Below are 13,238 nucleotides of genomic sequence, written 5' to 3'. Positions count from 1 at the left end.
ATCATCTAAATACAAATCAATACTTACATAGTCATTCTCCTCTGTACTGTAGTCAGTACAAAAATGGCTAACTACTAATATTCTAGATATCTATCTATACATAATTTGGTATTTCCAGCTGAAAACTTTTATAAACAAAGTGTAATATGAAATGGTTATTAAATTGTCTAGAAATCGACATTAACGCCTATTGCTGTAATTACTCCCATAAATTAATACTTGAGCATTCCTTTGAAATGCCATTATGCCTGGCTTTTCCTCTTTCGTTAAAAAGAATGTGAAGATGGCCATGAGGCAAATCTGACTGCATACTCAGAGCATGTCATGCTACAATCTAAATAGTACAAATTGTTGGTAACCCAGCAACTATCCTTGCTTTGCCAGGGCTTATAAGCTCACCTCTGAAAATGTGGGTCTTATCCAAACTTTCGAAATTACAAATCAATAAATACAATTAGTTAAAGGTCCTGGTAAACATCATCTGCATTGACATCTTAATGCAATCCCCGAGACTAAATATTAGATTACTTTTTGATCAAATGAAGTAAAAGATACAGAAGGGAGGATCCAAATGGGACAGAATTCAGCTTAATACTTTTTTAATTGCAAAATTCTAGCTTCAGCCAACATCCTTTAGCATTACTTCGCTCCTATTTTCTGAATTACAATCTGACTTATTGCCTGTAATAACACCAAGACTGGTGGACACTATGTCGTCTTCTCTACATGAATGAGAAAACTACTTCAATAACCCCCTCTCCCCGTCTGAGAAAAGAATTAAAATCTCACTATTAGGATCAGCAACCCTTACTGCTGCGCTGCAAAACTGAGGGTCATTCCTTGATGAACGAAACACCACATCCTTCTATTATTTAAGTTCGAACTGAATTTCAATACTATTTGCATTCCCAAGCACCTTAGCATTCTGCTGTAACATTTGGCTTTGCCTTTTGCTTCTTACTATCTAAAGTTAGACCTGCACCCAATCCCAGTGGAGTTTTTTCTTCTGTATTCTCCAACGATACATTTCCACTAGTTCCTTCCCCACAAGCTATTGTATCTTCTACTTCATTCTCAACATTTGTACTGTTCCCAATGCCTGCATCCTGAGCAGATGTTGAAGGAGAATCATTTGGTGAGGCTTTGCTTGGCACACCAGCATTGATTAAATTTAACAGTTCAGTCAACTGTACTGGCAAGGCCTGTACAGGGACACTTTGAGGACGAACATTAAGGCCTCTGGCAGCAGCTTTCTTACGAACCTCAGCTGCTGCTCGTGCTCCACGTTCATCCATTCCCCTACCTCTAGGAAGCACATCACCGATCAGGGCAGCTGCAGCTGCAGATTTGTTAAGGGAAGCACGTGGACGAACTGTGGCAGCTCCTCCAGTTGCCATCTGAAAAGCCTGAATCAAATCAGGACGAGCCTGTCCAGCCAAAATAGCATGAAGTTAGATCTCAGCAAGAATGTCAAGCAGGACAGATATGTGACTAGTCATGAATTTGATATGCGATGTTTATCTCAAATCCTGAAACATTTCAAGAAATTTTGATGAAAAGTTAAGGAAAACAATCAATTTGTAGAATAGACAAAATAAAATATAATGTCTTAGGAAATAGGGGAAAATAAGCTTTTGTGAACTTGTATGTAAAAATAGGCAGAAAATTGAGATTGACTAATACTAAAAAAGTGAATGCTAACTTTTTAATAATATAACTTAAGAAATAGGAGATCAAAGGTACATCATCTCATCCCCTGTCCCTTCTCTTTCTTTGCCTATCATGTTTTTGTCTCCATTGTGCGTGTAGCAATAATCACACCTCTCCTGCTGTCTCGTGTTTTATAGATCTTAATTCACTCCCACAGCCCTCTATCAACCCCAAGACAAACTGATCTTTCTTGCTATATGTTGATATACTACATGGTGAATCAAAGTAGTCTCTGAAGAAAGTTTAATAAATTATCTGGTTCATATAGAACCAATTCAGAGTAACTTTGAAAATTTTTACATCAACACTAAAATACATCTATAGAAAAGAAACCTGGAACTGCCTAGCACTCCACAACAGTCCAGATGCAGCAATATAATAAATGAATTCAGAATAACTGAGAAAGTATTTAGCGCTTACTTAATAAACACAAGTCTATAGCAAAAGAGGAAATTCCAATATCTAAAATTGCAATGTATTGGTACAAAATTTGCAAATCTCAATGTTTGCAATTACATTACATCCATTGAGCTCTAGTACTTATTGAGCATGTTCTTTTTACAGGAAGCTATAATCACTCAACATTCAATTAGATACTTCAAAATTCGCAGTGTAATGCAAGGAATTCAAAAGGAAAAGCCACCTTTAAGGAAATCAAATTAGCACAAGCTAATGAAAAGGGTTTTAATAGGAAAGTGCTCGAGATGCATGACAAGATGAAGGAAAATTACAAATTTTTATAAAATTCTTGCACCATACAGAGTGAATATCCATATAGACAACCACAGACATAATATTCAGAGCAAACTTTCCAAGCAAAGAGAGTTGATCCGATTCATTTCAAATGGATGATAATGCAAAACAGAAGATCAATGTTTATGGCTGTAATCAGAGTTCATCAACTAGACTTAATGGCCTATTTCTTGTATGATTATATGCATAAAATGTATACAGATTCTGAAAAGAACTGTACATGATCAAGTGGCACCCATATCTTGTACATTGTAAATGTTCCAGAGTACAACATTAGGATATATCAGAATAGCGATTAAATGGTCGAGTTAAGGTCAATGCTAATCATCATTTACCAGGCATAGCCACACGAACTTTAACAATGGAAACATTTCATTGTATGTTATGCACGGTTGTGTTTACAAGTGCCTCGATTCTACCATCTACACCCTGCTTCAGCCAACATTATCCTCGTACAGCAAAGCTCCACCAACACATCATAGCATAGAACAATGCAGATATGTAAACCCACTAAATAATTAGGGAGGAAGTAGAATCTAAGCATGACAAGCACAAGTCTTTGATGTACTTCTCACATATTGTAATCATTCTACATGGACTTCAAGCTAGAAAAGGATGTGACCTGTACGAGAATCCAAGCATCTTTCCCACCAACCAGAACACCCATCCTACCAACCATCTTGGCTAATATCATAGGTAGCAAGTCCATCAAATAATTTCATCTCAACTTAAAGTAAAGATTATATGGCATTCCCATCAAAAAGTGCTGACTATTAACAAGAATATAATAGTTATGGCCCAATTGCCCAGTCCAAAATTTCTATTTAAGTTCAGCTTTATTGCTAAAACGAAGGTCACAGATTAGACACAACAATGATTGTCAACAAAACAAAGTGCAGACTCAATACAATGACTCGGCAAAACTGAACAACTCAGCTTAGTGAAAAATCAGCATGGCAGAGGAACTGATCCTGAGAGTTGTGGTACCCATTTCCATTTTCTCCTTAGTTCATGGAGTTTTGGCAATGGTTGGAAATGTTCGAGAAAAAACTGGGAAGCAATTCTGGGAGCTTCGGAAGATTGGCAGGGGCTTTTGGGTGATGAGGGATAAGCCACGCCTGATGACATTCCACCCATTCTTGGCCATGTTGCGCCCAAACTACCCTTATTTTGGTGCATTTTTTTGCTAGGTTATAGCAACACAGCAGCCAACTAGATCCACACATTACCAGCTATGATGGATGTACCCTTAAGAATCTACATATTTTAATGGTTTGGACTCATCGAGTGCTAATTGGAATTTAATTTCAGGTTTAATAGAGGTTGTCCTGTTTTCCATAGGTTTATGAAGTCCTCCATTTTAATGGTTGTCACGTCTTACCGCTGCCAAATAATTTTGTTCTACATCTTTTCACTTTGATTCAATGCATTTACAAGCTCAAGATACACTGCATATGAGCACATGTTTGAGGTGCATGCGACCTTACAAACCACTATTGTTAGCTTTGAGTGGAATGCATAGATTGAATCCAAATCACCTTGAAGGAACAAAACAAGAGCAATGCTTCTCAATGATAATTGGTGCTTTAATCAAGATATGTTGTCCCTTCCACATCTCCAATTGTGGAGATTATTAGGTTTTCACATTTAGATTACACTAGACTTGAGGAAATATATGAATGCCTTGGAAACATAGTGGACAAGGTAAAGCAATCATTCGTTAGAAAAAGCCATTCTTGGAGTTATTCAACAAACTCCAAAAGCTGATAGAGAAGAGATGGAACATCATGAACACCTCCCTTCACATGGCCTCATATGCCCCTAATCCCAAGTTGTATACAAAGAGACGAAACAAAACTATGTACATGGATGATGAGATGTGAAATAGGGGTTTGTTGGTGCAATAGCCAAGATGTATACTCCCAAAGAACTAATTTTCTGTGAGGGTGGTTTTGATTTTGGTACCTTCAGGCCTACACAAAAGGAGCCCATTGGTTATTGGAGAATGTACGCAAACAAAGCCCCAGAGCTATGCAAGCTTGCTATATGATTGTTATCTCAAGTTGCTAGTTCCTCAACATTTGAAAGGAACTAATCAACTTACACTTCATCCACTTTCTTAAGAGGGGCAAGCCTGCCCATTAGAGAGCAGAGAAACTTGTTTATGTGCAAAGCACTCTGGCACTTCATTCAAGGAAGGAAACTAACTATTTAGATGGACTTGCCACACAGAGGCACATGGATGTCAAAGATGACTGTCAGATTGGTCAAAAAGAGGGTACACTTCTTGGACACATGCAGGCTTGGTTGGGATGTCCTTAGTCTGAAAATGACAATGCAACTACCAAAGCTCATGCATGTATGGATAATCTTGAAATAGAACATTGAAACTTGTGATCAGCTTTAGGGTATACTTTGGCCCTTGCGCAATTTTGGACTGAGTACTTTTTTGGGCATTTTGCCAAACATTTGGACCATGTACTATGTACTAGACATTTATTTCAATATGACATGTATTGGTTTGAGTTTCTAACTGTGTCTCTTGAATCATTTCAAATTACAATTTCATTTGGGTTTCATCATTCATGTGGAATTGTAACATTGTTCAATGTTCAGTGGCTTTCAGTAAGGAAAAAAAATTACATGATCAATGAAACATTAATTTTATCATCTATGTACTAAGTACTTGTACATTGTGTAATCAATTGACAATTGTGTATCTATTTTCCATTTCCTAATTCCCTTGCAAGCCTTTCATCAAATGGAACCAGGAAGAGAGGCAACAAATGTTAGCAAACCATTTTTTCAATATGTAACTAGAGTACACAAAAATGGTATCCCCAAAATATGCAGACATAGCTTAAGGGCAACTACAATAGGGTGGTTGCCGGTCTTTTGGGCATGGGTGGCCATGAAATTAAGGTGTGCAATTCTCCAAACGAATAATGTCACGCAATGTGCCAAATCCACCTTCAAGTAAACAATAATTGATGGTTTAATTTGGGCATTTCACCATTACAAACTACCTTGTGACTTTCCATATTCCAGTACTATTTTGAACCTTTGCCCATTTTGCCATTTTGTAATATGTATCAACTTACTTTTATAATTAAACCAATAATATTGGGGTTCATTTAAGCATCAAAATCAATATGTTATTATTGATCAATACACCGCTAAACATTTAAACATTATGGAATCACGAATGATGATAGTATGAATGCATCATGTTTAAGTTGATTTCAAATAGCTATTTATTTTTGAATTTTTGGTTGAGGATACTTAGCTCATAATGGTCATCTAGACATTAGACTTAGGCATATTGATAAAATCATTTGTTAATTTTAGTCTAATCCATGCTTTAGTACTGTAGTAAGGACTTGGAACTTGGAAGTATATATGTGTCATTCCTTAGGGGTTATGCACTTCAGGTTTCTATCATTCCTTTACTATAAGATTATTGGAAATACTAAGAGGGGGGTGAATTAGTATTTCACTTCAATCAGTTAATTTTAACTTTACAAAGCATTAATTATCATTTGCATTAGATTAAAACATAAATCAACAACACCATTCAACAATGCACAACATCAAAGATAGTACACGAGATTTTTAGGTGGAAACCCTTCCGGGTGACAAACCACATAACACTTCTTAATATATGTCTTTTAAAGATTACATCAATGGGAAGCTCCAACTTCCAATATTTTCAGCATCAACTGAAGGAGCCTCCAACCCCCTAGTTTATCAGCTCCAACTAAAAGGGCATTCCAATGCCCTGGTTTACCAACTCAAACTGGAAGGACACTCTAATGCCCTGGTTTACTAAATCCAATTGGAATGATGCTCCTACAACCTGGTTTACCAGCTCCAACTGGAAGGACACTCCAACGCCCTAGCTTTATCAACTTCAACTGGAAGGATGCTCCAACACCCTGCACAGGCTCCAACTTGCCCTAGCACCACCCTGCCACTCTGAAGTGTTCTCAGTCTCCGACATAAAGGAGACTCCACTCTCCGCCTTGCACCACCCTGCCACCCTACTCAGCAAGCTACCACTTGCCTTGAAGGCTCCAACCTTCAATTCACCACAGCAGACCACGTTTCACAATTTTCAAACTGGATCCGCCTGTGCTCAACAATAAAATAAATAATGTCAAAACACTGTTGACTTTGTCAATCTGCAACACTGGCAGAAGGTCGTCAGCAGCAACAACTTCTTATGCTCAAACAATCAAACCCTAGCTCAACTCAGCATCATACTCCTGCATAAATGATTCTCAACAACTGGATGTCACTGCCAAAACTTAGCAGCAGGTCTCAGCATCACTTCATCCAACCACAGGATTACACTCAACTTTCCATACTAGCAGCCTCAGCCCCATTCTGTCCTCTGCAACTTCAAATCTGATCAGCATATCAAAACCCTAGCAGCTTCTTGACACTAATCAGATCAGTAGTGATATTAGTGGTGGTAGTATAGATATCTCAGCAACACTCAGATATGCAATGGTGCCAATCTTTCTCAAGCTGTCACTCTTCAGAACTACTTCCTTGTATGCTGTGTAAAGACATCTATGCAATTCTTGTGTCAACAACAACTAGAGGAACTCTGGCTCATGCATATTCTGTCTAAACCCTGGCAGTGTTAATTGTTTTCAACAACATGCCCACACAAGCTCAACCATTTCAGACAAACCTTAGCATCAATAGCGTAATACTATTTCTCTACATCCTCTGCATTAAATGAGCACATACATCATCTCTGCCCATGACACAAACAATGCCAAACTCTAGCAGTAATCAAAAGCCAACTCTGCTCATCAAAAACCAATATAACTTAAACATACATCTTACATACAGACCACAGCAACATACCCTTAATAGTGATGATACAGAGCTTGCACCTCAGCCATACATGTCAGCTATACATATAGATTTTCACGATTGTTTCTGCTAATGTATCTCCAGAACAAACTTTGTCAACTGTCAGGCTACAGAACTGCCCCTTGCATCAACCCCTATAAGCAAAGCAATTAGAAGTCTTGTTTCATACTTTAAGCAAACCTGCTAATGAAATATGTGTCAAGTATTTGGCTTCAGATTTCTGTCAGAAGAGCTTATAGGCACTTCTTGTAATGGCTTCAGATCATACTCCCAAACAACTCTTCATAACAAGTTAATCTGAACAACTAACATATTCCATACCTGAAGTGTGCCACAGACTGCCTGAAGATGCCCTTAAATCTACTGATGCAAAAAGTGTGTCACAAATGAATCTGAAGATGCCCTTAAGCCTGCCAACTGAACTGACTTTTACCCTTCTCTGCCCTTACCTTATCCTCAGATTCCAGTACACTGATGCTTCTGCCCTTAACACACAGTTTTCACTGCTGTAAGTGAAGCCTATTAATGACTGATAAGCTAAGACTCGTATACTCTTAATGATGCCTGAATTGATCAATGATCTTTTAGCAACTGTGCCCAATTATTCTAATAAGCTTGATCTTGAGAATCTTTGAAAATACTCTGAATGGTGCACAAATTAATAATAAGGTCTGCTATACAAAGAGTAACCCAAATAAATCCTTATTCATCAAACTAAGGTTGCCATAAAAGTTTAGACTTCAAGAATAACTTATACCAGTTATAAGACCTCACGGAAAGATGTTTCAAGAGCTCAGACTAGGGCTTGAGGTTTATCTCAAGGAGCTCGAAATAGATGCAAAGAATACCTTAGAGATGTCAACAAAAGTTATCGAGTTCACCTCAAACTTGTGCAATTATGCCTACCAGATTTGCTTCAGAAAAGGACTTTTGAATTTGCCTTGGAAATGTTCGGATTAGGTCACTGAAGTTTCCCTCAAATTCCATGCACTAGCCCTCAGAAAGCTCTGTAATTCACAGCAAAAGTTGCCCAGAAGATCACAGAGAAAATTGCTGCGGATTAGCCCAACAGCCACAGAAAAATAAGTGGTCAATGGTCATCCTCAGTAGAAACTTTGATCCGTACTTCAAAGGATAGGTATAAGCTCTGTCACAGAGGTCTGTAGATTCAGCTTAAAACCCACAGTAAGAAGCTTCAAAAACTACAAGTTTTCTTCATAAGTGGATGCCTGCAAGAGTCTCCAAAAGAGAGCTGAAAAGACATCATATAACCCACTGAAATAGCCACAGAACAGGCCCTAAAATTATCCAAAGTCTGCCTAAGAGGGTAGCCTCAGGCTGGCCGAAATGCCCTCAGAAAAAAAAAACAGGTCTGAGCTTCAGAATATAGGCCGAAGTTTTATCACAAACCAAATGTCAAAAGGAGGAACGAGATCAAATAAAAAATGGCTCAGAAATGTTGATTTTTGGTAGCATCAGATGTGCTCTAAGCCTCAAATTTGCAGGGAGGCTAGGACACATGTATTCCAGAATACCCAGAAATTGTTTTGGGAAATTCCACCCGGCAACAGTTATATTAAAATAATTAATTATTTTTAATGGAGGCCTAAGTCTAAACTTAGGAAATTAAAATAATTAAAGGGTATTAATTAAACTGGGGGTGAAATTTCTAGAACAAAATGAGGATCAAGACAAAATTATCTGAGCCATTGATTAGAATCTAATCTAGGTCGTTGATTGATCAACGAGAGGATTATAAGAAGAGGCTTGATGGGCATCTGGAAAATACATCGAGTTAGAGATCAAGAGATCGATTTCTGAGGAGAGCAGCGTAGCAGTTGTCGGAGAAGTGATCAAGGTGATTTCTTGCAGTGAGGGGTAGGGATAGTTTTTGGAGAAAGATTGCCTGATCCGGGGATACATTACAGAGGAGGCAGAGAGAGATCCAGAAGAGGCAATGCAGAGCCACGTTGGGCAGCGTAGGGCCACCCTAAGGCATCGCAAACCCTGAGAGGAGATCTGAAATTTGCTGGAGAATCGAGTTCCAGAGCTAGAAGTCGGCGTGTGAGACCGGAAGGGCAGAAATTTGAAGTTCCAGAGGCAAATCGATCAACCCGAAGTAGTGACACAGTTCCCAGAAGCTGTGACGCAGAGCAACGCAGTGATTGCGCATAAACTGCGTAGAGGCAACTAGGGGCTAGCCATTGAGTGGCTGGATCACTATTCGATTGCTAGCTGAGTCACCTGACACAGGGATTTGGGATTCGACGAATACGAGGAATCAAGTGTAGGATACGAACACATTCAGATACGTTATATATTATTTTATTAAAAGAAATAATATATATCTATATATATATATATATATATATATATATATATATATATATATATATATATATTAGATATTTCTTACACAAATTCTCATTCACGATACAAATTTAGTGATTTAAACATAGATCTTCATCTAGATGTAAGTTTTACAGAGTAACACTATGCATTCAAAATTACAAATACAATTGTGACATAAATGATAAATGATAAAATATAAATTAATAATACATATCAATTCATCAAAATGATCCAATAAGAGAAAGACAAGATAGTAATATAAAGATATTGTAGTTTTCTCATTAAGTCATCAAAATCAAAATGTGTTATTGTTTTACATAGGTAGTGCAATGCCAATAGCAAATACAAAACAACTACAGCTACAACTACAAGTATACAAGTCTCAAGGCAGTAGGTAGCTCATGACTCATGAGTCATCAATCCTCATAGTCGTCATCAAAATGAGCATCACTGTCCTCATCATCATGTTCACCACTGCTCTCCTCTATTGCATCCTACTCCGCTGCATCCAAAGTCATCTTTGCATCTGCTGGTGTGGAGGATGACCCCTCTATAGTATCACCATCATCAAATTTGACATGCTCTAACATTTACCTGTTCCTTTAACCTCCTTGAAAATGCTCCCACACCCTTTGCTCCTTGCTCCCAAATACCCACGGCAAACTAAACAAGTTAACATGCAAATATAAGTGTCCTGATCAGGACACATTCCGGATTCGAAGTGTCCTGATCGAGACACGTTCCAGATTCGAAGTGTCCTGATCGGACACGACGTGTCCCGATTGGACACGACGTGTCCCGATTGGACACAACGTGTCCCATACAAAACAACTACAGCTACAACTACAAGTCTACAAGTATACAAGTCTCAAGGCAGTAGGTAGCTCATGACTCATGAGTCATCAATCCTCATAGTCGTCATCAAAATGTGCATCACTGTCCTCATCATCATGGTCACCACTGCTCTCCTCTACTGCATCCTACTCCTCTGCATCCAAAGTCATCTTTGCATCTGCTGGTGTGGAGGATGACCCCTCTATAGTATCACCATCATCAAATTTGACATGCTCTAACATTTACCTGTTCCTTTAACCTCCTTGAAAATGCTCCCACACCCTTTGCTCCTTGCTCCCAAATACCCATAGCAAACCCACGGCAAACTAAACAAGTTAACATGCAAATATAAGTGTCCTGATCAGGACACGTTCCGGATTCGAAGTGTCCTGATCGAGACACGTTCCGGATTTGAAGTGTCCTGATCAGACACGACGTGTCCCGATCGGACACAACGTGTCCCGATCTTCGGACACAAATCCGCCCAAATTGTGTCTGATTCGCTAGATTCGGGACACGTAGGGCCTGGGGGACAAATCCAGTTTTCATAGATCACCAGTGATAGTGTGAGGCATATCTCACTCATCTCTCTGTCAGTGAAATTCTCTGTATTGGATAGCCAGTAAGGCATCCAAATATTGTATTAAAAAATTACTGCTTAATAATACAAACCCTCAGTTGCTGCACCAAGTTCCCACATTGGGCTTTTCCAGGGACATTGGTCCAAAAATAACAATGTCACTTGTGTGTGTTATTTCTTTCTTGCTCAGATTCTTGTTTCCGCATATTATTTAAAGTTGTGAAGGCTGCAATTGTATTTACTTCAATATTTACAGTAGAAGGCAGCAAATAACTTGCATGGATTAATAAGCAGGAGAAGTAATATCAGTTTGTTGCAGTAGTGATTCAAGGCTTCTCAAATTTTCACAAGAAAAAGGTTTGTGTTAGAGATCAAAAGGAACTCAGAAAAAGCCAGTGAAATCCGTCCAAAAGAAACAAAGAACCAATCCCAAAAACCTTCTTCAAAAGTGACCTTCTCTTTAGATGTTCGTGACTATGCTAGGCCATAGAGATCTCAGACAATTTTTGCAAATAATGTGCATTGAAGAGTTTCCTTTAGAAGGGATCTGTGTCACATATCTATAGTAATGAAGGTGACTTTTAGGGAGGGCCGACATACCCAAAATATTTGGAGCCAACCTGTGGAATTAAAATTTTTAAATTCAAAAACTTTGGACCCAATTTTTAAATCATACATGAAGCCAACTAAAGGAGGGTTTTCATTGATTAAGGGAGGGTCGATTAGGGTTGTCTAAGACCCATAAAAATTATCAACAATATCTTTAACATTGATGCCATCTTTTAATCAATCAACAACCCCAAATTTGACCAATCATTAGTTTGCCATTAGCATTTCAATTTGGAGTACTTTGACCACGCAAAGGGGCTCAAGCTTTGATCAAGCATATCTCCTCAACCATTCGGAGTTATGTGACATGCCACCTACTGTTTGAATCGGCACGACGGAGACAACATGATGGCGATGATCGTGCGAGCAAATTCATTGTTGCTCATCTTCAAAAATTCCAAGTGTGGGGCAAAATGATCAAGAATTTGGGCTTCCAGGACATCTTGATCATTGGAGCTTCCATCAATGCAATCAATAGACAAATATTCAGAGCATTCATAAACCAATGTTGGCATCAATAACAACACCATTCAACAAAAATGACATGTCCTCTCTCCATTTTATTATCCAAGAAGTATCTATCTTCAAGGTTTTTGTGTTCTCAGTTTCTTTGTGTTCAATTATTTGTAATTTGATATCAAAGTCAGAATGAGGGGAAGTCGAAGTGAGCAAAGGCCCAAATCCGCATAGATCAACAAAGAACACAACATTGTTGTGTGATACACACCAATAACCGAAAAGGGATTCCAAGCAAATAAAGCTAATTATTGTTATGTTCCATTAAGCCTAGAACCTGGTAAATTATTAACCTAGAAGTTTGCACATCTATTAAATAACTTACACAACTAGGTTCTTAACATTCAACGGAAGAAAAAATAAAATAACCAATCTCATAAAAATAACACAGATTCTGTCGAATCAAAGGTTTTCATCAATAATCCAAACTTGCGCTCTTGTCTTGGAATAATGGCCCAATTGAGGAAGATTTCAGATTACAAAATGTCTTGGATTTGATCCAACAAATCAGGACTTGATTGGTCCTTGATCCCCTTGGTTGATATGGATCTCCAAGCTCTCCTTCTGCACTTTCTCGGACTCGGCACACTAGAGTGTCACACTCCTCCCTAAAATGTCACTCTCACTCTTGTGTTGTCATAGTGTGTGTCTTCTCCTCTCCCTAGCTTTGCTTTTAAAACTTTACATTGAGCTAAATCCGTAACCCTAATCTCCAAAGTTATTGATGGTCGAGATTAGATCTCGCCTCACTTGATATTAACAATTGAGATTAATACATAATCACTAAAGTAATTTACTTTACTTTTTCTAAGTTTCTTTTAGCTCAATAAGCCAATATAATAATATGTTATTTTCCTAAGTTAAAACATAGGCTAAGTTACAAAGCAACTTGCTCACACTAGAGCAAGTATCTAAGGAGAATATGGGTGACTTCTGCACACCTAGACAAATAGGCTTATGCAAAAGTCCCTGCCTGAGCTACAAACATCAACAAATT

The 13,238-nt window shown here is 38.2% G+C and overlaps 1 protein-coding gene across 2 annotated transcripts in view; it reads right to left on the bottom strand.

Moving 5' to 3' along the window:
* Positions 1–471: 471 nt before the first annotated feature.
* The window catches only part of NOXY38 (tetratricopeptide repeat (TPR)-containing protein), a 317,852-nt gene continuing 305,085 nt past the window's right edge, over positions 472–13,238 (bottom strand). For both annotated transcript variants that reach the window (XM_089459697.1, XM_089459698.1), the window contains exon 28: positions 472–1,427. In XM_089459697.1, coding sequence (XP_089315823.1) covers positions 918–1,427 — 510 coding nt within the window. In that variant the 3' untranslated portion in view covers positions 472–917. The remainder of the gene's footprint in view (positions 1,428–13,238) is intronic.

Source organism: Pinus tabuliformis, chromosome 7 (assembly GCF_031772625.1).
Source record: "Pinus tabuliformis cultivar Carrire ecotype Pingquan chromosome 7, CPIR1, whole genome shotgun sequence".
Classification (NCBI taxonomy): Eukaryota; Viridiplantae; Streptophyta; class Pinopsida; order Pinales; family Pinaceae; genus Pinus; species Pinus tabuliformis.
The sequence above is the reverse complement of the archived record's forward strand: the minus strand, read 5'-3'. Positions and strand labels throughout refer to the sequence as shown.